The 27,136-nt window shown below is 35.5% G+C and overlaps 2 protein-coding genes across 8 annotated transcripts in view; one reads left to right on the top strand and one right to left on the bottom strand.

Annotated features, from left to right (window-relative positions):
- Dzip3 (DAZ interacting zinc finger protein 3) overlaps window positions 1-23,988 on the bottom strand; it is a 76,785-nt gene extending 52,797 nt beyond the window's left edge. For 6 of the 7 annotated variants that reach the window (XM_048346570.1, XM_048346566.1, XM_048346571.1 and 3 more), the window contains exons 1-7: window positions 23,711-23,988; window positions 12,533-12,633; window positions 9,884-9,956; window positions 8,633-8,788; window positions 7,113-7,229; window positions 4,005-4,085; window positions 1,771-1,895 (exon numbers count right to left, since the gene is read on the bottom strand). In XM_048346570.1, the coding sequence (XP_048202527.1) occupies window positions 1,771-1,895; window positions 4,005-4,085; window positions 7,113-7,229; window positions 8,633-8,788; window positions 9,884-9,956; window positions 12,533-12,564 (584 nt within the window). In that variant the 5' untranslated portion in view covers window positions 12,565-12,633; window positions 23,711-23,988. The remainder of the gene's footprint in view (window positions 1-1,770; window positions 1,896-4,004; window positions 4,086-7,112; window positions 7,230-8,632; window positions 8,789-9,883; window positions 9,957-12,532; window positions 12,634-23,710) is intronic. The other variant, XM_048346567.1, reaches the window with a different exon arrangement.
- Window positions 23,989-24,066: 78 nt separating this feature from the next.
- Window positions 24,067-27,136, top strand: part of Cip2a (cellular inhibitor of PP2A) — a 34,474-nt gene continuing 31,404 nt past the window's right edge. Inside the window, exon 1 of the mRNA XM_048346565.1 lies at window positions 24,067-24,335. Within this exon, the coding sequence (XP_048202522.1) occupies window positions 24,234-24,335 (102 nt within the window). The 5' untranslated portion in view covers window positions 24,067-24,233. The remainder of the gene's footprint in view (window positions 24,336-27,136) is intronic.

Below are 27,136 nucleotides of genomic sequence, written 5' to 3'. Positions count from 1 at the left end.
CATACAACAAACAGGACTATTATTCTGAAGTCATGGTTTTAATAAGGACTGAATAGGCCCAGAGATCTGAAATGAAGATTCCTAGATTGCTTCATATTCTAGATTATTAATATTTTATTCATGGTCTTTTATCACTTATCACATTTCATAACTGAGTATTTTAATTATTTGGTTAAAAGTTGTATCTTTTACCACATTGTATGTAACATGAGGACAAAAGCAGTCTATTTTATAAACCATTATATTCCCAACATCCAGCATAGTCTCTGAAATATGATAAATAGTAAATGAAATGAATGAATGATGCTAAAAAGTCTACAGTTTCCTTATAGGAAGTAAACATGTAATCTATATAGGTTTCTCTACAATTTTTTGGTCTTAAAATAGGTAATACCAGTACTAGACCTTTCAAGTGTTTTCTTTATTTGCTCATTTTGAGATGTAGTCTTGTAATCTACATTATCCTCAAATTCACTATGTCATCCAGGATGGACACAAATTCCTGACCCTTCTGTCCCTACCACCTGTTAGCTGTAATTACAAGTGAGCACTATTATATCAAGCTCCCTTTCAACTCTTTAAAAGGTCTCTTCCTATAAAGAACTTAGAAGCAATGTTAATAACTACAATCACCATTAATTTGTTTTGGTTACAAAAACAAACTGGTTTTTTGTTTTGTTTTGGTGGAATTGGGGCTGGAATCACTGGCTCTCACTTTTGCTAGTCAAGCATTCTACCACCTGAGTCATGCACCATAACCCTTTGCTTTTAGTGTGGTTTTGTGTTTTCTACCAGGCTGCTCTCAAACTGATCTTACTACCTCTAAGATCTAAGTAGCTGAGATTACAGATGCATGATTGTGCGCTTTGTTTTGATCTAATATTTGGTTAACTTCAAATCCTAATCCTTGTAACTATTTCCCAGGGGCCTAGGAATTTGTGTGTGTGCATGTGATAATGGGACTTAAACTCCGGCTCCTACTCTTGGTCCCTCTGCTTCTTGATAAACTGAGATTATAGACATGCCTAATCCCACTTAATTATTCTTTTTTTTTTTCTTTTGGTTGGTTGTGGGGCTTGAACTCAGGGCTTGGGCACTGTCCTTGAGCCTCTTTGTGCTCAAGGCTAGTGATCTACCATCTGAGCCACAGTGTCAGTGGTTTATGAGTGGTTCACAGGAGATAAGAGTCTCATGGGGGCTTTTCTGCCTGGGCTGGCTTTGAACTGTGATCTTCAGATCTAGCCTTCTGAGTAGTTAGGATTACAGGCATGAGCCGCCAGTGCCTGAAGTCATTTATTTATTAAATGTTTCCATTTTTTCTGTAATAATTGCTGTTATTTACCTATACATCCTAATGACATGTATACTATTATTAGTTACATTTTAGTGATAAGAAAACAAAACAGTGCTTGATGGTATTTCCTTAGGATGAGTGACAGAAAATTTGTCTGAATTCGTGTCTGCAGACTCCAAAGCCCATATTCCTAGTGTCAATACTAGATGCTTCTTACTGCCATGGCCAATTAACATTTTTACTTATAAAAATGTTATGTTATATATACACATATATAAATGTGATATATTTATAAATGTTATTTATTTTGAAATTATTAATATATTTTAATTAATTGTCATTTAGAAGAGGAGAAGAAGACAGGCATAGACCAAGAGTATAAGTGTCATGATCCTTGGAACAGTATTTAAGCTTGATTCTTACTTTACAATGTTATCAGTTGAGAATGAAGATGTGTCCATAAATAAAATCCTCACCTCTTCTGAGAGCACCGAAGCAAGCCACGTCCAAAATAAACTAAAGACATGAAATTTTCACAAATGTCATTTTCTTGGATCACCATCTTCATCACCAGAAATTTATTCTCAGCTTCTGTATAATCCTGCAATAACATACAACTAGATTTGGTTTATGTGAAAAACATTCTGCTTATAATAAACAATTATTTTCCAAGCTGAAGAAACTAAGGCAGCTTTTAATGATAATCTAGTCTACTGGATATTTTGTATTTCTAAATCTCAGTATCCCTGTGTGTGATCATAATGATAATGTACTTGATGTTAAAATAGTTGTTTCCATAAGTCTCCGGACCTTCAAGAATTAAGTTCTTCTACAAATGTTTCCAAATAAAAGTATAACAGCAACTAGTTAAATATCTAAATCTGGCAATAGCATGTTGAAATAAAAGTTTTTCTGATGTGTATGGGCACTCAATTTTTCATTATCCTTTTTTATTTTTTTCTTTCTTTTACTTTAGTATTGGTGGTATTGGTGTTTGAACGTAGGGGACAGGAGCTTGTACTTGTTCGGCAAGTGCTCTATTATTTGAGCCACGTCTCCAACACTTGTTTTAGGTTTTTTTGTTTGTTTGTTTGTTTGTTTCAGATAAAGACCCCATTTATCCTAACCAGTCTCAGACTAGAATCCTCTTACCAAGCCTCCCACATACCTACAATTATAGACCTTTCTCAACACACCTAGCTTATTTGTTAAGATGACATCACACTTTTTCTTTGGGCTGGTTTCAAACCACAATCCTCCTATTATCCAGCTTCTTAGAAGCTGAAATTAAATGATGTGAGCCACCACACCAGGCCTAATTTTTCTTTGTAATCGCAGCAATTTTCTTCTCATTTTTCCCCAAGAAATAATAAGTAAGATATCTTGACCATGCATATAATTCCTTTCGTGGAAGTACCATCTTGATCACAAACAATATGGATTTAAAAGTAAAAATCTCGATCAGTTCCAATAGATGTTCAGTAATAAACAATGAAACAGGCATAATTACATTATTCACTCTAAAATAAAAGTAGAAAAAATGCTGCATGGCCTTGCTTAAAATACTGTCTAGCATATCTCTCTAAAAGTAAGCTAGTATTACAGGAAATTATTTAAAATGAAAAATAATATAAATGTTACTTCACCTAACAAATAGTATTTGTATATTTAGCTTTTGAAACCAACTAAAGAGTATAGATTTGGGAAGAGAAGTATAAAATGAAAAAGACAATGTTAAATTAAAAAACAGTTAACTTCAAGATTTTTATTTTTTGTACTTCACCGAAGTTTCAAAAACTAAGGAAGGCTGGGTGCGGATGGCTCACACATATAATCCTAGCCATTCAGGAGGCTGAGATCTAAAGATAGTGGTTTGAATCCAGTCTGAGTAGAAAAGGCTAGGAGAATTTTATCTCTAATTAACCATCACAAAGCTAGAAGTGGAAGTATGGTTCAAGTGACAGAGCACTCTGATTTGAGCAAAAAGGCTCAGGGACAGTGCCCAGGCCCTAAGTTCTGGCCCTAAAACTAACATTGAAAAAAAATTAAAGTAAAATTCATATTTTTCCAAATGGTAAGATTAACACCAGAGAAACTAAGCTACACTAAAAAAATATATTAAAGCATATTACATATGTAAAACAACTTACAAAGCTAAACAACTTTTTGTTTCACACAAATAATGAACATTTTAAAGATAAATTAAGGATACTTTAAAAAGATGAAGTTAATATTAGCTTATAACTTAGATGCTTTAATAGCTTCCTATGTGTTTTTAGTTTTATAACAATCTTTAGTTTGCTCTGTATTATAAGGATAGGACAGAAAACTAACTGGAAACTTTTAATTTTTTTAACTTTATTTTATTTGTGGTAAAGTTGATGTACCAAGGAGTTAGTTACCTAAGTAATGAATACATTTCTTCTCAAGCATTGTTTACCCTCCCTCAATGCTTTCATTTTTGTTTGTTTTGCCAGTCCTGGGGCTTGAACTCAAGGCCTTAGCACTGTCCCTGGCTTCTTTTTGCTCAAGCCTAGCACTCTACCACTTGAGCCACAGCATCACTTCTGGCTTTTTCTATATATGTGGTTCTGAGAAATTAAATCCAGGGCTTCATGTATACGAGGCAAGCACTCTACCACTAGGCCATAGTCCCAGTCCTGATGCTTTCAACTTTTAAAGAAGGTTTTGAAAACAAAAAAACACATACCTCTTTCTTTCCTCTTTCAGTGAGTGCTACCCCATACAAAAACAGTAATGTCAAATAATAACCAATATTAATCTGATGTGCCTACAATGAAAAAAATGTTAATAATTTAGACCAAGCTACTTTTTAGTAACAGAGAGTTAAATACCCTGTGCTACTTAATAATTGAAAATAATAAAAAAAATATTTTGCTACCTATTATTCAATAACTAGAGAAGCATTTGAAATGCATTTGGTAAATTGATCCAGAAGAGCAATTTGACTGAGGAAAATAAAAACACATGCAATCAAAATTTGTCAATCTTTTCAAAAAATTCTCTCATTTATTTTGTAATATTTTAAGTAATGGAAACACTTAAAATAATGAGTATCCAACTATATACAAAGCACCTTAAAAATATGATCACAAATCAAAATCCTTTACTATCCACATGTAATCTTTCTTATTATAAGGATAAAGCTTGTCAATGAAAAATTAAAAGGTGTATATTTCATTCATTAAAATACAGTTCAGGTAAAACTATTAAGATGATGACTGCTTAAGGATAAGAGAAAATGGGAAGAGGGGAAAAGTGGTGAACATGACAAGGGACACATGACAGAGTTTTTTTTTATTTTGATTATTAGAGTGGTTACACAAATATACACTGTGATAAAATGGCACAAAACTATATATATATATCCATATACATATATATATATGTTCATAAAAATTAATGAAGTTCACCTGAGAATGCTATCCCTGCTTGCCCACAAAGTTAATACTTGAAAGTTTTCTGGATTTTCTTCTCTAACTGTGCCTATGCCTAATTGGCTCACTTTGCTTACATTGGTTGCTCAAACAATACAATTAATGCTGAACATCTGAGAAATTCTTCTGATAGTCTGTAATTTTGGTACATAGTACAGAGAAAGTTTTTCTAGCTAATAACCAAGCACCAGTAAAAATGCAAACACTGAATCTCTAATGGCATATCCAGAACTGAAACTACACACACATTGTTACATTTTGGTTGCTGAGGAATGGGAGAAGAGGCAGTTTACCCTATGTGAATCATCATGAGAAAACATAAAAATAGGCCTACAAATAAATTCCTTCAGATTCCACATCTTTTACCTTATGATTGTCTATGTATGTTTACTATGTTATTCCATAGTAAATAAATTTGACTGCAGTCATTCTATTAAATCTTTTAACATAAGAGTTATGCCACTTTCAATATCTAATTTAGATAATGTACTGTAGTGTTTATAGATGTACTTATTGAGGGAACCGGGTAAAGGGCACATAGATTTCTCTATGTATTATATATTCTCTTTTGTATTATATAGTAGTAATTTTGTGAGTCTATACTTATATCAAAATTAAAAATTAAAAAATATGGAGAAAAGTGTTTTCATGCTAACACTGAGATTATTTTGTAACTTTTTTCTTAAAAAAAAAAAGAGCTTCATTCCAAGCCTGTGGGCTCAGAAAAATGTAAGAAAAACATCCTTGAAAACAAGATGGAATTCAGAATTGTGTTAATGTTATAACCCAAATGTAAAAAAAAGCAAACAAACAAAAAAGAAAAAAAACACTCTGATAATATAATGACGCAAGCACTACACTGGTAACCTAAAGCCTATGCCTTTCCTCAGTCTTAACCAACGTAGCAAAGACGATTCCAAGCATTAGAACAAAGTGGATAGAGATGCTGGTGCACATACCTCACCCACCCTCCAACCCACAACTGCCTCCTAAAAGGTGGTCTTGCCCCTCCTGATGGTCTGTAGGGACAAAGAGATGTATTTAGATACAGAAGTAGGCTATTTCACTTATGACAATCCCAATTATGCTTACAACAAATGCTATGGACAGAGTGAGATCTTCCATTTTTTATCTATAGATTCATGTGTAAAGTGTTATCTAACTTAAATATTTAAGATATGGGCAACTGTTAATGTAGACTTTATAATGAAATCTACATTATAAAATCTTAGTGAGGGAAAAGCTAGGTATGTGGTACCCCAGAAGTTATGGGATAACTACAAACTTCCTTTTAATTGCACTTTTAAGTCCACATAGAACATTTCCTCCTTTTGAGAATTATGTAATTAGCTTTAAAACTCTACACCTAAGAATAGGATTTTTTTTAAACTTCCTTGTACACCATTATAATATGGAATTTGGTGTCCTGCCTACTGTTTATGCTGCCTGATTATTCTTTTTTTGAAGATAATATAATTCATATTCTAGATACATGCAAACCTAATTTACTTTAAAGGCCCAAGTTATGTAAAGAAGTGATTTTTTTCCTTTTATTCACTTTCCATACGGGTTATTTTAATTATTTCTAAGGTCATCACTGGACCTTAATCACATAAGTCACATTTCATCATTTTATCTATAATAGAAGTTCCTATTTTAGAAATGTCAAGGGAAAAAAAGATACTAACAATTAGGAGAAAAGAGGCAATAGAAACTTTCATTTTTAAGTTAATAAATAAAAATTATATGTACTTATATACAACATGATGTTTTGAATTATATGTACATTGTGAAACCAAGTTTATATATGTATAACCTCATAAATGTGTCATTTCTTGTGACATGAACTAAGTCATTTAGCATTTTCAAAAATGAAATACATTACAATTAACTACTGTCACCATAATGTATTGAAGTTATTCTTTCTGTTTAAGTGAAACATCCTTTGGCCAATATTGCCTCAAACCAGCCCACTTAACCGCTAGTTACCAACATTCTGCTCTCTACTTAATATGAGTCCAATATTTTTGACTTCACATATAACCAACATTATGCAGCATTTGCCTCTCTGTGTCTGACTTCAGTTTGAAGTTGAACACTCCCCATTTTTAAATCAGAAAGTCTAATTTTCATAATTCAAGTTTCTGTCAATTTAAGATGAACAATTTTGGTAGGAAGGAGATTAGAATAAATTTATTACAAAGACTTAGCCATGTTAGAAAGCACAAGGCAAAGACTATAAATTTATACTTAACCTTCTCTAGAGGAAAAGCAGAAAATACAAATAGATTAGCAATGGCGTTTTCTCATTGAAAAGTGTTGCCTAAGTCTATTCAAACTTTCAAAGCAAAAACACTTACAGTATAATTTGTAGCTTGGATGTTCCTAAGTGCTATTTCTAGTTGTATTATCAAAAAACGCAAAGTTAAAGCCGGAACAGTTTCTTCTCCATTCTGGTTATTGTCTGTAACTTCTCTCTGTTGAAAATAATTTTAGTTAAAATTCTCTAACAGTTATCTACAAATATTTATATTATACAAAAATGCGTGCCCTTTGTAGAAAATTTGGAAAAATAGAGAGAAACATAGCTTTAAAAATTCATACCACCCAGATAAACTTTGTAATCATAGTTTCTTGACTTAAGTGATACTATTTATTTAATGATATCTAATCTGTGTGGAAAGTAAAAATTACATTTTTTGGCTTGCTTTTCCAGTGTATATAAATATGTATATGCATACACACATATGCTAGGTGTCAATTGCTCACACTTATATTCCTAGCTACTCAGAAGGCTGAGATCTAAGTATTGTGGTTTGAAGCCAGATCAGGCAGAAAAGTTCCTGTGAGATTCTTATCTCCACTTAACCACCAGAAAACCAGAACTGGAGGCATGGCTCAAAGTGCTGAAGTGCTAGCCTTGAACAAAAGAGTTCAGAGACAGCACCCAGACCCTGAATTCAAAGCTACCAATTTGTTTCTTGTTGTATCTAGGTCAATTCCAATATATTAAAGAAATACATAAAGGAAAATGGAGGCATTATTCAATTCAAGCTAGAATTCATTTCTACCACTACAAATTATCTCAGTCAAAGTAATAATTATACATAAGTCCAATACTTTTAGCAATGGCCTTCTTAACCCTTGTGGAATGAAAATTTTAGGTTATATATGATTCAAAAAGGATCAAATGCAGTTGGACCATACAGTATATTACTGTAGAGTTTGAATTTTTAATTTTGTTAAAATTCTTATTTGGTTTCTTGAGAAATATCAGTGAGCATTTTTTCACAAAAAGGCAAATGAAGCCTTTTCAAACAAATACAGTGTCTTGTCCTGACTACCTAATAACTGTTATAGAAAAGTGGGACACTTGTTTTAATTTTAAAAATATCATTAATTTAAGAAATACTTCCCTTGCTATGTTGGAAGGTAACACAAATTATCATCTGAAAACCTATTTTTAACATGAAACTTCCAACTTATACTCTAGAAAATTTAATTTACTCATACATCAAACAATTTTGTTTATTATTTTTAATCTTACTTTTTTGAAAAATTTTGTCAACATTTTCTGAATGAGGGAAGCAAAAGTATTCCTTTCGCCATAGAACATTTATAGGTATTTGTGGAATTAAAATAAACAAACTTTAGACTACATAGTCCAAAGCTATGAAGTGCATTCCTGCTATTACTGTTAAGAAGTTAGCACCATTTATAATTTATTCTATTTAGTGAATTTAAAAATCTATAGTAAAAGTTGACACTGAAGCCCTTTTAAAAAAAAGTAAGATAAATACCTTAGGACCACCCTATGTTGTTAAAAAAAAAAACCCGATGTAGAGGACTATACTTCTGTTCCATAAACAAATTATGTTACCTGCATCGACTGAAATGAAAAATCTTCTTGTAGGAACTTCTTAAGGTGAGGAACCACACCTTTAGGTAGACTACTAATTGCAGTCAATAACTTCTTCACTTCAAGTAGTAAGTTAGTAGGGATAAGATCAGTAGGTATGTCCTTTTTCTGTTTGTCCTATAAGACATCCATTGATTCAGTTTTAAGAATCTCTTCTTTCTTCCTTTTCTCTCTTCCTCCCTTTTCATTCCCCTCCCCCGTCCCGTTTTCCTTCCTTTATCCTCCCTATATTCTCCTCTGTTGTTCTCTCCTCTCTCTTCCTTCTTTCGTCTTTTTTTTTTTTGCCAGTCCTGGGCCTTGAACTCAGGGTCTGAGCACTGTTCCTGTCTTCTTTTTGCTCAAGGCTAGCACTCTGCCACTTGAGCCACAGTGCCACTTCTGGCATTTTCTATATATGTTGTGCTGGGGAATCGAACCTAGGGCTTCATGTATGAGAGGCAAGCACTCTTGCCACTAGGCCATATTCCCAGATGCTCTCCTCTCTTTCTTTCTCTTCCCTCCCCTCCTCTTCCCTTCCCCTTTCTTTTTCTTTCCTTTGCTGGGATGAATCCAAACTAGGGAACACTAACACTGAGCAACACCACCCAAGTCCTTTATTTGCCTTTTGACTTACCACAAGCATATATACATGCAAAGAAAACACATACATACAGAATATTATTTATTAAAAAGTTTCATTGAGTAGTTTCTAAAGTTAGTATTTTCCTCAATTTTATTATCTTCACTATTAGAACTTCTAGGTCAAAATGAAAGGGAAAAATTGTGCATGATTTCAGCTACAAAAAGAAAGTTAAAAATGTAATTTTTAAGCAAAAATAGAATATCATGGTTCAATCAGAGAATAATCAGTAATGATTAATCAGTAGTCTTGGAACTTCAAGAACTAGAATTTATACAGTGAGCACAGTCATTTAGTAGTTAACTGACAACTATATAGCAAGCCTAGATAGATTGTATATTAGCATTAGTTTGAGATATGTTTCTGGATGAATCAATTAAAATTTCAGTAATTTTAATTTCCAGTGAAAATTGGTGTCTTGACACATGTATGGAAGATTTAGTTGTGATCAATTTATTTATAAAAGTAGGAATGTAACTTTTTAGAATTTTTATTGACAAGTTAATTAGATTTAATATTACAACCTCATATATAATTTACCATTACAGAGTTACTAAAAGTTAAAAGTTAATGATAATTAAGCTTGGTCTTACCATTTCACTGGTTGATTTTTCTACATTATTTTCCATTTCTTCTTTAATCTGCTCCTCCTCAGCAGTATCTCTACTTTGAAAGATGAGGTATATTAAAAGAACCTTCTCACAAAAATAACATTGGGGTTTTTGTCTGAAGATTTCAGAACTATAATAAATGCATTTGAAACAATAATAATGCTAGTAGGTTCCACTTATATATAGGGACTCAGTGAATGAAAAGGAATTATGCTAAACAATGTATGCCAACTTTCTAGAAAAATAAAAACTTTGTACATCTAATAGGAACAAAATATACCAAAACATTCTATAAAAGGTACAACAAAAGGTCTTTTAAAAGTTGATGCACGGTTCTGTGTGTGTATGAGAAAAACAAAAATTAAGATTTTTTTTCCTCGCCCCTCTTCTTCTATCTGTCTGTCTGTCTCCTTCTCACTCTCTCTCTCTGACAGAATCTTGTTATATAATCTAGTCTGGCCTCGCCTGTCTGTATGTCTGTCTCTCTGACAGAATCTTCTTATCTAGCCCAGGGTGGCCTCAAACTTCTGATCCTCCTGCACCAGTCTTCTAAGTGCCAAGATTCAGAGATGTGTGCTACCACTCCTGGCATAGGCAAAGATCCCCTAACATTTTATCTTCCATATCTAATTCTTCAACTTACAGTTGCTCAGTTTTTCAAAAATTTTTTCAACTGACTACATTAACTATTTATGGCAATAAACAGTTTAATTTTTATTTTATTTTTAATATTGACTCATGTACATAGTGTTATGAACTGGAAACTTTATGTATAAAATTAGTTTTGCACAATGATAGTTAAATCATATATCATGATTATATATAATTTATGTGATTCAATAATTATGTGTGGTAGCCCATACATACATAAAAACAAAGTATGAAACATACTGATTTAATCCTGGTACCAGTACAGATAGAAAGAGAGAGAAATAGAAGAGAGAGAGAAAGAGAGAAGTAGAAGAAAGAGAGAAAGAAATAGAAGAAAGAGAGAAAGAAGGAAGGGAAGGGAAGGAAGGAGAAAGAAAGGAAGAAAGAAAGGAAGGAAGGAAGGAAGGAAGGAAGGAAGGAAGGAAGGAAGGAAGGAAGGAAGGAAAGAGGAGAGAAAGGAAGGCAGGTAGGAAGTAGAAAGAGAGAAAAAGAAAGAAAGAAAAAGAGAATAGAAGGCAGGTAGAAGAAAGAAAGAAAGAAAGAAAGAGAGAGAGAGGGAGGGAGGAAGGAAGGAAGGAAGGAGGGAGGGAGGCAGAGAGGGAGGGAGAGAAGGGAGGAAAGAAAGAGAAAGGAGAGAAAAGAAAGTAAGTAAGCAATTGAGAAGAGGGGAGGAAGGAAAGGAGAGATGGAGAAAGGGCGCGAGGGAGGGGAGGTATGAGAGAGAGGAAGGAAGGAAGGAAGGAAGGAAGGAAGGAAGGAAGGAAGGAAGGAAGGAAGGAAGGAAGGAAGGAAGGAAGGGAAGGAGGGACTTTTGTGTTATCAAGAAATAAAAAAAGGGGGCTGGGAATATGGCCTAGTGGTAAAGTGCTCGCTTCGTATACATGAAGCCCTGGGTTCAAGTCCTCAGCACCACATATATAGGAAAAAGCCAGAAGCTAGCCTTGAGCAAAAAGAATCCAGGGACAGTGCTCAGGTCCTGAGTCCATGCCCCAGGACTTGCAACAAAAACAAAACAAATTTAAAAAAAGAAATAAAAAAAGTATTGTAGCAATATTCTGAAACCTTTCAAGACTTGAGAATACAAAGTGTTTCCAAATATATGTTCTACTTGCAATTCCATTTTATATCATTTTTCCACAGTTTAGTATTTTTTCATTCCCAGGTGCATTAAAATAAACATTTGGATGCCAAAATCTTGCTTCAGAGCAAGGAACTCAATGTCTAGTCAGTAACTATTGTTTCCTATACACACATATATGTAGCATCTCTTAACATTTTAAGTGCCTTCTTTGCCTACAAATATATTTTCTGTGTGTGTATGTGTGTGTGTTTGTGTGTGTGTGTATGTGCCTGTGTGACACACTTTTAAAGAAATCCTGGCATTTGAACTCAATGTCTCATACCCACTGCACTAGCTTGCTGAGGTGGGCCTCTATCCTTTGAGCCATAACTTCAACCCAGCAGGTTTTTCTTTGCATATTATTGTTCTTTTATAGGTTTATTTTATGAATTACATTTAATTTTTTTGATTAATTTATTTGGAAATAGTCTAGTAGACTTTTTTCTTCCCTAGCTAGGTTCAAACCATGATCTACCCAATTTCAGCTAGGATTGCAGGATGTGAGCCATGGGCACATAGCTGAGATACACTTTAAAAATTTTCCACTACATTATCACGTCTACATATACAGATTCCCTATGCACTATAGAGTCAGTACAATCTTTTATATAGTAAGTCTATGTGATGTTATTTTGATGAAAAAAAACAAATGTAGCATACGGTACAATTCTTAGCTCTTGAGTCAGTATATAATCTAGAGGACTTTTCACCTATTTAACATCCTCCACTACTGACATTGGTAAATTGTTTTGAAGCAGAAGGGTATGACCTTCATAATAGAATTCCAGGTTATATTGAAAAATCAAATGTGTCCTTGTAATATAAAAACTCAGTGGGGTTTTGTCCACTTTTTTCCTTACCTCTCAGAAAATTCTTCTTGTAAAGAATCCATGTTGCACAATATTCCTTTCCAGGTGTTAGCTCCGTGCTTACAAAAGACTTTTACTACTGATGTTTAAAGCTGTAAGAAAAAATATACTTTTCATGAGAAGTTAAGAGTTTCCTTCAGTTCTACAAAAACTGTAAATGAGCATTAAAAATTCTGAAGCTTCTCTGAATGAAAAAAATATTAGTTTCATCATCCAAACATAATAACTGCCTCTACCCATTTTTCCAGGCATAAGTGTATTTTATACTTACATATTTTATAAGCTCCACCCTTTTCACCAATAAAAGTTATATCAAAAGCATTGTTCTTGTAACTTTACCTAATATTCTTAATTGCTAGACAATGGTTAGTTGACTGAAGTTCCCATGAACATTTTCATATGATCGAATAATTTGCCATTCTTTCAATATAAAAAAATCCATTATAAACTTGTCTATAATATTTTTCTATATTTATGCTATTTCCTTACAATAAATTCTCAAAATCCCAAAAATTCTCAAAAATCCCAGGCCAAAAGATACATGCATTTTTTTCTGGGCACCAGTGGCTTATGCCTGTCATCTAGCTACTAAGGAGGCTAGATCTGAGGATAGTGGTTTGAAGGAAGCCCGGGCAGGAAAGTACATGAGACTCTTATCTACAATTAAAGACCAGAAAACTGGAAGTGGTATTGTGGCTCAAAGTGGTACAGTGATAGCTTTAAGTGCAAAAAGTCAGGGACAGTGCCCAAGTCCTGAGTTCAAGCCCCACAACCAACAAAATAAAAAAAAAAAGAGGACACTTTTTTTTTAAGCTTTCTGGAGCATACTGTGAAATGGCTTCTGAAAGCGTTTATACTAATTTATTACTTATAGAGGTATACATGCTCCTGCATCACACAATTTCATTACTACTTAGTACTACTTTCTTTCCTTTTATTCTAGAAGTAACTTCTTCCTAAAATTATGATTATACAGCTCTTTAAGAGGAGTTGTAAAAAAAAAAGGCTGCTGCATACTCTTTTAGTATTTATGTACTTTTAAAAAGATGATTCTTGAAATAAAAACATACTGTGGTATTCCAAGAAAACCTATTCTGAAATTAGTCCCATTTGATCTCCTTATAGTGTTTAAGCTTGTAAATGTAGTTCCATATGCTAGCTTGGCTTTCTTCTCTAATCTCTCTTTTGTAAATTCAGGAACAGCTACAACTATCATGTGTAAAACTATTGTTAAGACAACCACCCCCCCACCCACACATACACCTAAAGCCCTCCCCATCCCCAGCCTATTTTTACAAAGAAAGAAATATCTGAAGAACATGAATCCTTTTAAGCATTGAGGTCTTAGTATTTTCTTATTAGTAAGCTTAGAACAGGGAAAGAGGTAACTCAGCTCTGGTATAAAGCCTAAGAAAAGTCCTGTAGAAATAATCTACTAAGCACATATGATGCTTCCACCATTCTGTGCTTGACTAACTCTTTAAATAGTACACAAAGTCTTGAGATAAAATTATTCTTCATCAATTTGATACTGATACTTTAAAGACAGAAGTGCAGATACATACATATATACATATTTTCCAAATTTCCAAAAGCTTTCTAACACTTCATTTCCTGCCTGTCTTCAACAAGAACACTTCTTGCTATAAGTATTGTAATTCACCTATGTAGAATCCATTTTTCTTTTGTATATTATTTTAGTTTACTTTTTTTTTTTTTTTTGGCCAGTCCTGGGGCTTGGACTCAGGGCCTGAGCACTGTCCCTGGCTTCTTCTTGCTCAAGGCTAGCACTCTGCCACTTGAGCCACAGCACCACTTCTGGACATTTTCTGTATATGTGGTGCTGGGGAATCGAACCCAGGGCCTCATGTATACACTCTTGCCACTAGGCCACATCCCCAGCCCCAGTTTACTCTTATTTTAAAACTCAGTAAACAGTCATATTTACATTTACATGCTGTTCAATTAGGCTGAAACATAAAGCCTATGACTAATAATGAAGAAGAGACTGAATAAACTGTGCCTTTCAAATGAGATCAGATCATCACTCTCATTAATAAAGCTGTATAAGCAGCTTCTCAATGGTGTTTTTACCATTGAGAATTTTAGAATTAATCCAACTATTTTTATGGTTTCTGTTGACATGGCTATTTCAATTTAAGAAGTTAAGGCATTACTTCACAACTAGAACATACAAATGTATGCCTTTTCTAGACAATTCTCTAATTTCCAGAACATAGGTCAGGTCATGGTGACTTCCCCTCTGATCAACCCATCTTTTGCCATTAACTGCAAATATCACAGCCAAGAGGAAAAGAAGGAAGTATAATCCTCAGGCTACAAAATAGATGACAGAAGGCCTCTGTTAACCTATTCAGTGTTCTATTTTTTAAGTGCAAAATAAATAAATCAGAAGACATTTAGGACCTGAATTAACAGTTAATACAACCTGAAAGTGAATGTCTTTGTATATATGTGCAAGTCTTGGGACTTGAACTCAAAAGACTCTGGATGCTGTTCCTGAGCTTTTTTCTTTCTTTTTTTGCTCAAGGCTAGTGTTTTAGCCCTTGAGACACACCTCCACTTCCAGTTATTTTGGAGATTGTAAATAAGAGTCTCAAGGACTTGCATGCCCAGGCTAGCCTTGAACTACAATCTTCAGATCTCAGCCACAAGTTACTAGGATCCCAGGCATGAACCATAATTGCCGAGCTCTGAGGATGAATCTCTGTGATAAACTGTTTCCCAAAAGAAAGGAACATAAATCTAATTTACAGGAGTTGAGCATGTACATATTCAAACATTACTTGCAATAATGACAGCCATAGCACTTTACAACCTTGCAGAGGCAGGCCCAAGTGCCTAGCAACCAAAAGAAAGTAGGAGCTTGAAAAATAAAAAAGAGTAGTAGCTTGCCAATTGTTACTCATGCTTTAAAAAAAAAAAAAAGCTGAGCATACCTAACATTTAACACACTAAAGCCTTTCAAGACAAAAAACAAAAAAAAGCTGAATCTAGTTTCTTCTATAATTTCACTAGCCCTTCCATGTCATTATAAGACAGTTTACTGTCTTCCTAAAAATGAGTTTCTCCACAGAAACTTATATAGGTTCCTGTTGGTTGATCTGATGGCGAGTTTCCTTGGGAAATTTACATCTTTATCTATTTACCAAACTGATATTTCTCATTGGCAAAAAATGAAGGATTACAATCCTTGATAAATAGTAAGGTGCTATTATTCTTATCATTCTTTCTCAGCTCTCTGGAGCCAACTTTTAATGTACAAGTGTTCTAATTTATAAGTGTTTTGTCTTAATTTACAAAGTTGTGCTAATTCACACTGAAGGCAAGCAAGGCACTAATTTATAACTCTTTAATGATTCACTTATATGTGGTACTGCTAATTTCCCCAAGTTGTGTAGATGAGCACATTTTGTAAAATATTACTCAAAGGCCTATTTCATTTAGTCACCTGACCAGTAAGAGGTCTAATTTGCCAACAAGTTACCATTTCAGTCCCGCAAGTTTTCATCTTCAATTCTGGCTCTGAAGTGCTAACACAATGATGGGAAAAAACTGTAGAAATAAGAGTTGAACTTTTTCTTTTTTTTTTTTTTTTTGGCCAGTCCTGGGCCTTGGACTCAGGGCCTGAGCATGACCATCCCTGACTTCTTCCCCCTCAAGGCTAGCACTCTGCCACCTGAGCCACAGTGCCCCTTCTGGCCGTTTTCCATATATGTGGTGCTGGGGAATCGAACTTTTCCACCTGTCAAGCCACCTGTGAACACCAAAGATGTCTACATATTGTGGGATATCTGCTGGAGCATAAAACTTCCCTGGGCTAAATGAATGAGTTAAAAAGCTTAATTCAAAGTCAGGTGCCAGCAGTTCATGCCTGTTATCATAGCCACACAGGATGCTGAGATCTAAGAATCATGATTCACAGACAGCCTAGGCAGTCAAGTCGAGACTCTAACCACCAAAAGTTGAAAATGGAAATCACTCGAGTGGCAGAGCATCAGTATTGAGCAAAAAAAAAAATGACAGAGCCTAGGCTGAGTTCAAGTACCAGTTACATGCCCCCCCCCATAAAACTTGAAGTCATACCATTCCAATTCGTATGTAGTTTATACAAACACAAATATGCCCATAAAAAGTGAAATGATATTTAAATTTCCACTGTCAAAACTGAAAGGCTGCTTATGACTGGTAAAGAACAGAGAAAATTTGGAGTCACACTGCAAAGATATGTCTGTTTTGACACAGGCTATTCAACTTTACATGAAAATACTTTCTGTGCCTCTTAATCTGAAATGCAAAGATAATGATGGTACCTACTTCATGGAGTTATAAATAGTATTATAAACATGCCACCAATAAAATAATCATTTAACTGTTTAGATGTATGAAAAAATTAGCTGTTTTCTCATGTTTCTCTGTGTTGGGAAGTGTTGCTGTATGTAGAAATGATAATGAGAAGGGATAAAATTTTTCAAATGTGTCATATATTTGTAATTTTTGTGCATTGTTTAGGCACATATATGCCTATTATAATTTGAATGTATCATTTTTACCAGACCACTGCTGATAAAAAAAACCCCACTTTTCTTTGTGCTTGACATTTCAAAACTAATTTTGCAACTGCACACAATACCAGGCTTTAAAAAATATTATTTTGGGGGTCTGGAAATATGGGCTAGTGGCAAGAGTGCTTGCCTCATATACATGAAGCCCTGGGTTCAATTCCCCAGTACCACATATACAGAAAATGGCCAAAAGTGGTGCTGTGGCTCAAGTGGTAGAGTGCTAGCCTTGAGCAAAAAGAAGCCAGGGACAGTGCTCAGGCCCAGTCCAAAGCCCAGGACTAGCAAAAAAAAAAAAAAGAAAAGAAAATACATATTTAGAAAGCTAGATTTACTACATTAAATATACTCCATAAGTTCATGAGTTTAACAAGCAGAATCTGCCAGCTACATTTTACCAAAATTTTTGTTTAAACTCAAGATATGTGAGATGTTATGCTCACTTTAAGACCTGCAAACAGTGTAACATTTTCTAGAAATACTCAAGCCATTTTGGGATGGGAGGTTCCATTAAAGCAAAATTTTAGCTACAGTTTATCTGATATGTCTGCTGCACAATAGCAACAGCCACTGTTTTTCATGTGGAAGGTTGTTTTAGTAGCCCGAGGCTACAATAACAAAGTACCATAGATTGGGTACCTAACAAGTACTGATTGTAAGGTCCAGCCCTTCTCTCGGGCCATGCATCATCTCCACCACAGGCCACCAAGGAAGGGTCATGACTTATGACTTATCTAGGGCAGGGAAGGGAAGTATGGCCAGGTGGGTTGGATGTGAACTCAGAAAGGGGGGAGGTAACTGCCTGCAAGTGTGCCAGTTTCCTAGGTTACCCAGGTATGACTGCAGACTTGGTGGGGGGATGGGATCTGCATGGAGCCCTCCTGGGGGTAGACTTTACATTCAGGAAGGTTCCTTTTTGGGTTGCAGATTACTGACTTCTGATTTCATCTTCCCATTCTGAAAACAAGATAGGAGATTCCTAGGGTCCCTTTTACAATCAGTCTTGATTGGTCTATTCTCAATACCTGGTTTACCTTGCAAAGACCCCACACCCTAAACCATTACATTGAAGGTTAGAATTTTAACATAAAATTTAAAGGGTAAGGATAAAGCTAGCCCATGGCATAGGTGTTCTATGGATCTAGTATTCAGTCCCTTCATTTTTCATGTTTGTGAATCTCAGGAAGATCAAAATGGCTAAGGTATTCAAGTCAGTTTCAAGGGATCACAAGTTGAACAAATATGTTATACTTAACTTCATGGCACAGTGACAAAACAAACTCACCTGTCCTATGAACAGATTGCTCAGGCAAACTTTAAGACTGATCAGTGATGGTTGGAAAATCTTGCAAAAGCTATCAGAAATTTTCATTACATTTTCTGCCCCACCCCCAATCTGCCCAAATGCACAAATAGCAACTGCTGTCCACCTCAACTTTGTCACTTTACAAAGATCTGTTAGCTCTATCTTGCAACTCAAGGTAGGAAGAGGCTTGAAATGTCCCTTTTAAGAAATTAACATAGGAAATATCTCTGCCTCAAACCAAATTAGTATCTTGTCACAGGGGAGAGTTCTGGTTTTTGAGATAGTCTCAATATGTAGTTTGGACTGGCCTCAATCTCATGACTCTCTTCCTCAGACTTCTTGTGCTAGATTTACTGGTTTATGCTACAACACAGGACCTAACACTAAATTGTATGTAAATCAGTCACTTGTTTCTAAATGCATAGAAGCAGGCCTTTATAAAATTTGTTTTCAAGTGGACTATGTCAATATTGGTTGTATAGGATAAGATTTACAAAAAAAAAATCCAGATTGTTCTCAAGTATTTAAAAGTCTCACAGTTAAAACCACTTTAGAAATGTAAGTAGGAACCAGGAGATAACCAATATGCTACACCTAAGCAATCTCCAAGGGAAATACCTGCAGCAATATAGAAATAATTATCATCATAGTTGGATAATATGGAAAAAGGGAAATGTTGAGACATAATATATAAAGATATGATAATCAACCAGGGAATGGACTCTAATGTACTTGGCTCTCCTACTACCAGTGATTAAGCATCCTTATCTATCTCCATCTCATTCCACTCACTAAAGAAAACTAGCTGCACACTGTAGTCTAAGGAAGGCATATTTCAAGGTGAAAATCTAATTTATGCTTTTGGTTATAATGTCTAAAACTACATGTAATAACTAGTTTCATTCAAAAGAGGATTTTATCAACAACTATTTGCCAGGCTAAATTATCACATCCACCAGATAAACATCTAAACTCCACACAACTCTGAATAACCAATATTACTGCAATCCATTTAAAAAATAATAAAACTTAGGGTTGTCATTGTCAACAAATCGGAAAGAGCAGGAACTCATGAAAATTGTTTTCCATATGTTCCATTACTTCTAGTCCCACAGTGATTTTGGAGTAGGCAATATATACAAACACAAACAAAACCATTTACATGATTTATTAGCCAAACAATACAGTAAACATACTTTGGTCACATAACCCTAAGGGAACAAAAGCAGTCTGAAAATACACTGAAACATGAAAATCAGTTCACTTATTAACAATATGATGGCGTTGATAACATAAAATTTTAAAATGGCAGAAAAAAAGTTCTAATACTTGTTCCCACACCCAATATATACTTTCATGAAGCCACTGAAGTGTCCATATCCTGGCCACAATTGTCTTAGAAAACAGCTCTACACTGAAATTCAAATAACATGGTCAAAGTACGTTATGTACACATAAAGTGAAACAATGAAACTTTGAGCAAGGATAGGGAGATGAGAGAATGTGATGTACATGGACATGTCAAAATGAAAACAAATTAGTATTTTAATTATTCAGTACTTAAGACAGTATGTCTTAGGAATTTCAAGAAGAGATAAAGGAATTAAATAGACATAAAATTGTGTTCCATGATCTTAAGTGCTGCTTACTTCCTTCAGAACTGTTACTAAACTATAGAAGGCCCTAGAATCTTCCATATTTCATTTTAAAATAAACGTGCTTCTGAAACATTTTTTTCTAATAGCATTTACTTTGGTTTCCCAATATACTCTAGCCTCCTTGACAAAGAACTAGCATACAGTAAATATTGATACATGAATATATTTACCTGTCTGGTGAAAATGATTATACATATTACATACATATACATGTACACACACACACACAATTTTTAGGGTAAAAATGAGGATACTTTCTTGAGCTAGAATTAAAATTCCTTGGCATACCATGACAAAAAAAAAATTGATGCAACTAATACATACTAAAAAGGAAAAAGAAAAGTTAACATGAAAATAAAACGCCTCTGGTAGGTAGAGGCTGAACTAACAAGGAAGGAGGGTGAATATGATCAAGTAATATATATCATTTACAAAAAAATAAAACAAAAAAAACCTGTTGAAATTGTTTTTAAGAAATGTGGAGGGGGTGTTGAGAGAGGAGAAAAAGTAAAGTTGGTTGGAATAAGTTATATACATACTTACAAACACACACATATGTATGTAAATGAAATGAGGAACTCCTTGATACAACTAAAGTATGCAAATTTTTAAGATGTAACAAAAGCAAATAAATAAAAAGATTCTTCAGCATAAAACAAATTACTCTTTAGGGAAAAAATACAAAATGTAAGCATACTAAGACTTCATAGGACAGAATTTAATAAAGGCAAAGAAAAATTAGTAATTCTTAAAAAAAAGGAAAATAAGAATATAATAAAAGGCAAGTTGGTTCTTGAGTTGAGTAAAATGGAAAATCCCTTTAAAAGTCCAAAAAAGGAGAAAAAACATAACATTACAATGAAAGATAACATTACAATGAAAACAAATTAAACTAAAAAGATATTAAGAATATTAATGGAAAAGTTAAATGTAACTTTAAACCAACAAGATTAATCAGAAAAATAATATGCTAAATAATTTTTAAATTAACTTTAGATATCCTAAGGCATACCACTAAATTGCTGTCAGGCTTAATTTTATATGCTAGAATATTCACTCTACAAGAATCAGATAATTACTACTATATTTCTCATTATTCCATCATTAAAAATTATGAAACACAAGTCATTTTTTAAAAGTTACATATAACCTATAAAGCAAATGGAAAAATTAGGAAAAAGGTTACTAGAAATTCTCAAGTAAGAGCACAGATGTAAAACATCAGAAAATTAAAACTTGTAGCAGAGCAAATCTATAGTTCATTATTACTGCCTACATGACCCTGACAAATTACTTCACCATTCTATGTCTTGGTTTTATCTGTAAAATGATGATGGGATATTATAGAAAGTCCTTATAACAGTACTTGGAAAATGGCAAATATTCTGTAAGTATTAGCTTTTATTATCATCCAAGAATAGAAAAGCAATGAGTCATTGAATTGTTTTTAAAGGAGAAAAAAATGCATGAATATAAACAGTTGGTAATATTTAGGTTTTTTAGACATAAAGAACAAACTCAAACACAATAAAAATATCTATCATGACTCAATAACACAAATTATACTAAGTTTTAAAATACTGGATAAATCTTATTACATTATTAAAGCTATTCAATATTGTCACTACTTCCCATGCTGTACAGATTGCAATATCATAACTTCAGACAAATATTAGAGGTGAAGTTATTAAAGTTAATATATAGGTAAGACTGAGAACAAAACCATACAGAATAAAAGATTTTAATAGCTCCCTTAAAGTTAAATTAATAATTGACACCTTTATCTTAGAAATAAGAACAAAATTTTTAAGGCAAGTCTCCTCACAATAACAAGTTTTATAGTACTAAGAAATAAACCTAAAGAGAATGGTACAAAAGTATATAAAAATCTCATCCACCATCAGTTATACTCTGAATACTATTAATTAGTTCAGCTGTATACTGTGTCTTCTTAGACATACAACCTAGAAACTTGGAATCTATTTTACACTCCTTCTCACTCTTCATATCCTGTTATGAAGTCCTGCCTACTTACCCTTACAAGTAGTTTTCAAATTTTTGACTGTCATTTCTACCTCTACTTCAGTTATCCTGGTTATTCTTTTTAAAGACTCTGGTAAGTAATTCTCTCTACTTTAGTTCTATTCCTCTACATAGCCCATCCAGTTGCCAGAATACTCTATAATGCAAAATGACTAGACCAGCTCAAAAACAGAGATCACCTACCATTGCATTCAGGAGTGTTCAAGCTTAAGATTTTTAGAGACTTCAGTCATTTGGACCAAGGATCAATTTCTTTTTCTATTTTTAAGGAACTAAAAGTATGGCCCAGTGAGTAGGTTATGTGTCACTGACTATAGCTACTCACAACTCTAAACATGCAGAGAGAGAGAGAATATGAAATGCAAAAATCATGTGACTGCTTAAGCTAAAATTCAAGACTGCAAAGAAAGATAGCCCTTATATCATCCTCAACATGAGGATGATGATTTATTTATAGGTGACACGGCCATTCTTAACATTCCATTTACTATCATCTATAACACAGAGAACACAATTGGGTCAGTCAAGTAGAATCTTTACATTAATTCGATAATGGTCTTCAAGACCACCACATGATCTAACCTGTACACTTCTGTTACTGTCGTCCTTACTAGTGCCTAGCACATTGTAGAATTTAAATGAATTACTGAGTGAACAATTCTGTGTAACAGATTCTAGTCATCCTTTATAACTACTTAAGCAATAGGACTGGCAAGCTACCCGCTCTGCTATCACAATGGTGTCACTCATTTATGTAGATTAAGAAATTCTTTCTATTGAGACTATTTCACTTCACCACAGTTCCTTCACAAGAGGGGATACTTCCCATCTTTCTTCCCTGACTGGCAAACCCCTAACCACATGCCAAGTCCAGTAACTTTAGCATGGAATAAATGCATAAAGGAGCCCATTTAGGCTAACCCCCGACATTTACCTGAATGTCTCAACAGACCAAACGATTTACAGCTTTCAGATTTAATTTTGTTGATAAAATTACACCCTGCTTAAAAACACACACACACACACACACACACACACAAGTAGTGATGCAAACACTTACATCCAGTTAACAATATAATTTCCTGTGAAACTCTTAAGACAGGTACCCTACTTCTTAGTATTTTCTGCCATCTGAATTTAAAGCTTTATTTATTTAGCATTATTTTGGACACAAAGCTCCCCCAACCAATCAGTTACTGACTCACTCCGTTAAAATACACACGCGGAATATATTATCTCTAATCAAAACAGGCCAACAAGTGCCATTTTCACAATCAATCCACCAGGCCAGGCAGAACCCCACACGTTGGCTTCTAAAACCCGACACGGGTGGGAATACACACTGCGGGGCCCTGCCAGCCCGCAGCCATCCCCCATCCCCAGGAAGCTCTCCCGAACAAGTTTGACCAACAGTATTTGTAACTGGCTGCAGAATCGCTAGAGATCACAGGTTTTGCTCTGAGAAATGCTCGCACAAGAGGCGGATGTCGTCCAGATTATGGTTACTTTTTTTTTTTTAAGGCCCCGCCCAGGCCGCTTCAAAATCTAGGGCCCAAAGATTCTCTCCAGAGATCCTCACCGTTCTTAGACTAGGGGAACCGACCATTTCTCTGGTGGAGGGACGAGGCACAAACGAAACCCTGAGCCTCCGGCAAGAAAGCCGACGACCCCGCCGGAAAACAGAGCCCACAGACGAACAAGGACCCCGGGCGCCTGCCTAACCGCCCCTCCACAGGTTGAGCCCTAGTCCCGCTCTCGCGAGATTTTTCCTCACGGATCTCAAGCTGAAATCTCGCGGCCTCTCTCGGGGGTGCGTGGGGCGGAGGCGGGAGAAAGGGATTCAGGAGGAGGCGGCTCCCAACCGGACTCCACAGACCCGCAGACCACGACTCCCAGGGGCCCACCCCGCCCGTCTTAGAGAGTAAGCCACTAGGATGCCTGAAACTTCCGGTTCCTAACCGGAACCGGAAGCACCCGAACCCGGAGTTGGGGGAGGAGCAGGAGGCGGGGCCTAAAAGTCAAAAAAAGCGCGGTGAAAGCTGAACCCCTAAGAGGACCTTAAGTGTTGGGCGGCTTCCCCTCTAGGGCCAGGTACCATTGCGATGGACTCCACCGCCTGCCTGAAGTCTTTGCTCCTGACCATCAGTCAGTACAAAGCCGTTAAGTCAGAGGCGAATGCCACGCAGCTTCTGCGACATTTGGAGGTGAGGGATTTCGGGTTCCGGACGGAATAGCTTCATCTGCTCATCAGCCTCGGTGCTCGGGAGGGCCCGGGAGTGGAGATCCAGCCTGGGAGACACTGGGCCGCCCTGGACGCCCCCGGCCCCGGACAGACGGGGCCACCCTGGACTTCCCCGGCCCGGGACTGACGGGGCCACCCTGGACGCCCCAAGCCCGGGTCATACGGGGCCGCCCTGGACGCCCCAAGCCCGGGACACACGGGGCTGCGCTGCCCGCCCCTGGCCCGGTACTGACCGGGCCGCCTGGACGCCCCAAGCCCGGACACACGGGGCCGCGCTGGTCCGCCCAACTGGTCGGAGCGCTCCCCGCTGTCTTTTTGTGCTGGCAAAGATCGGGGAGTCGCAAAGGGCCGGGAGCCCACCCGCGGGCCGGGACGTGGGTGGGGACATTGAAGACTGGGAGGTTTTGACTGCTCGACTGCTCCTCGTGCAGCTTTTTGACCGTGTACACTGATTCCTAAAACTTGGTATTGGCCCTAAAGGAATGATCCCAGCACTGCTTCCCTTTGACCTGGCGTTGAATTGGAACGGGAAGTTAATATTCCAGCTTTGAATTTTAAGCAACCAGCTTCCATAGCTCTATGTGCACATGATCATATAAAACGATGCTTGTTGAAATGAACTCCTAGAAGTGGGGACAAGAGGTTTCTTTATTGTATTATTTGCGGTTCTTTTTTTTTTTTCTCTTCTGTTTCCACGTCCCCCTCCTCCCCCCCCCCCGCCCCGTTTTGTTGCTGTTTTTGATTTCTGCCCCCTTTGTCTTCTAAGTAAGTTTATCTGATTTGGAGAAGGGAAGAGGAGGCACAGAAATGGTGGGACAAGGGTGAACTAATTCAGCAGTGACACCACGTAGGACAAAAACTGGGAAAAAATGAGGGAGGGAAGGGCTGACACTATTAAAAAATGTACTGATTGCCTGACTTAAGTAACTATAACCCCTCTGTACATCACCTTCACAATAAAAACCTTGCTAGTTACCGGAATCTTTTCGATTTGCCAAAATATTTTGTTAACAATTTTAAGTTAAATTACTCCCCCCACCCCATTTCTAGTGATTTTTTTCCCCCTTGGTTTAGACTGTTCGAGTTTAGGCTGTTAATCACTTGCTGTCATTTCTTAGGTGTTCTTGGAATTCAAAACTATCATCCATTTCGGTATAATTTTAAAAATTAAGCTCAGGTAGGAATTACATCCATTCTCTCCCACATTTCCTTCTCTCAACATCAAACAGGATTTTAAAATATATTCTACTTGTTAAATTAACCCTATGACAAAATCGAGTATACCAAAGACCGGCAAATAGTTGTACAAAAATGACCTTTGTTAATTGTACAGCAACATCAGCCTGCAGGGAAAAGAGTACAAAATGTATATTTATTCTCTTAAGCTTTTTGGTGCTGTAGGGACCCATCTCCTAAGAACTTTTTTTTTTCCTTTTTTCACTTATTACCTTGTCAAAGACACTCAAACCTTAAGGTGTTAGCTGTTGAATCTCAATTAGGATAGAACATGTGAACTCCAGAAAGCAAAAGATAAGCAGAAACTTCAGTTTTAGGAATTAAGCCTTTTGGAAATACAATTTGAAACATTACCTATCATTGAAAATAAAATTATTTGCATTTCTGATGATGGAACAACTGAGGATACAGAAATGGTTATCATGTGAAAGGGGATTTTTTTTTTCCCCATTCTTCTGAACTTGTGCTTCTAAACTCTGTCTTGGTGTTTTATGTTTGGTAGAGCTAAGCTGAACTAATTTGTTTCTTGATGGTGTTTGCACTAACCTTGCGACTAGTGATTGAAAATTTAGTGATTAAAAGCATAGATTGAGAATCAACAAAGCTGCCTGGATAGGAATCCCAGTTGTGCTCCTGTATTGTGGCCTCAGTTAACTCATCGACAAACAAAATAGTAGTATTCAAAGAGCTATGAAGATGAAAGGAGGTAACATATGTAAAGTATCTTGTTCAAGTCTACAGTAAGTTGTATTAAAGTAGTAATTATTATTGAAATGAATTACATTTGCATTAAAGTACTGTATATAAGTAAAAGGAAAATTTGCAAAATAGTTTTTAAAATTTTATATTCTGTGAAGTTTTATAATTATTACATATTATTACATAATACATATATGGCATATTAAATAATTACTATATTTACTATGTGTATTATTACGATTCAGGTATAGTCCTATGCAGAAATCATGTATGAAACAAAATGTCTTAATCATGTAATGAGCTACATTTACAATAGGCAAAAAAGGCTCACTTACTACCCCAAGTATCTGTTAGTGTCTGTGATTTCATCTGCTGAGTTAATATTTGCAGTTTTAAAAACTCTCACTCTAACAATATAATTAAAACACATACTACTTGAGAGCACTAATGCTTCACATTCATCAAAAAAAATTAAGAATGAGAGAACAGGAGAGAACTAGAAAATGAAAAATTAGAAGGATGTTAAGGCAATCTGCTTAGGCCTGACCTTTTAAAATACGCATTTACAGCAGATTTAGTCTAATTCTAAAGTAATCTCTTTACCATTTTTGTAGAAAAAGATACTTAGTAATGCAGTATAAAGCACTTGTAAAAGTCATGGTTATTGTCAGCTGTCTTTGCTCTTTTAAGAAACTTTCAATGAGACAGGGGTTTGAACTCAGAGCCAACATTTGCCACTTGAGCCATACCTCCAAACCCTTTTTGCTTTTATTTATTTTTCATATAGGGTCTCACTTTTTGCCTGGGGCCAGCCACAGACTGAGATCT

This window comes from Perognathus longimembris, chromosome 5 (assembly GCF_023159225.1).
Source record: "Perognathus longimembris pacificus isolate PPM17 chromosome 5, ASM2315922v1, whole genome shotgun sequence".
NCBI lineage: Eukaryota > Metazoa > Chordata > Mammalia > Rodentia > Heteromyidae > Perognathus > Perognathus longimembris.
Note: the sequence above shows the minus strand (reverse complement) of the source record. Positions and strands in the feature narration are given on the sequence as shown.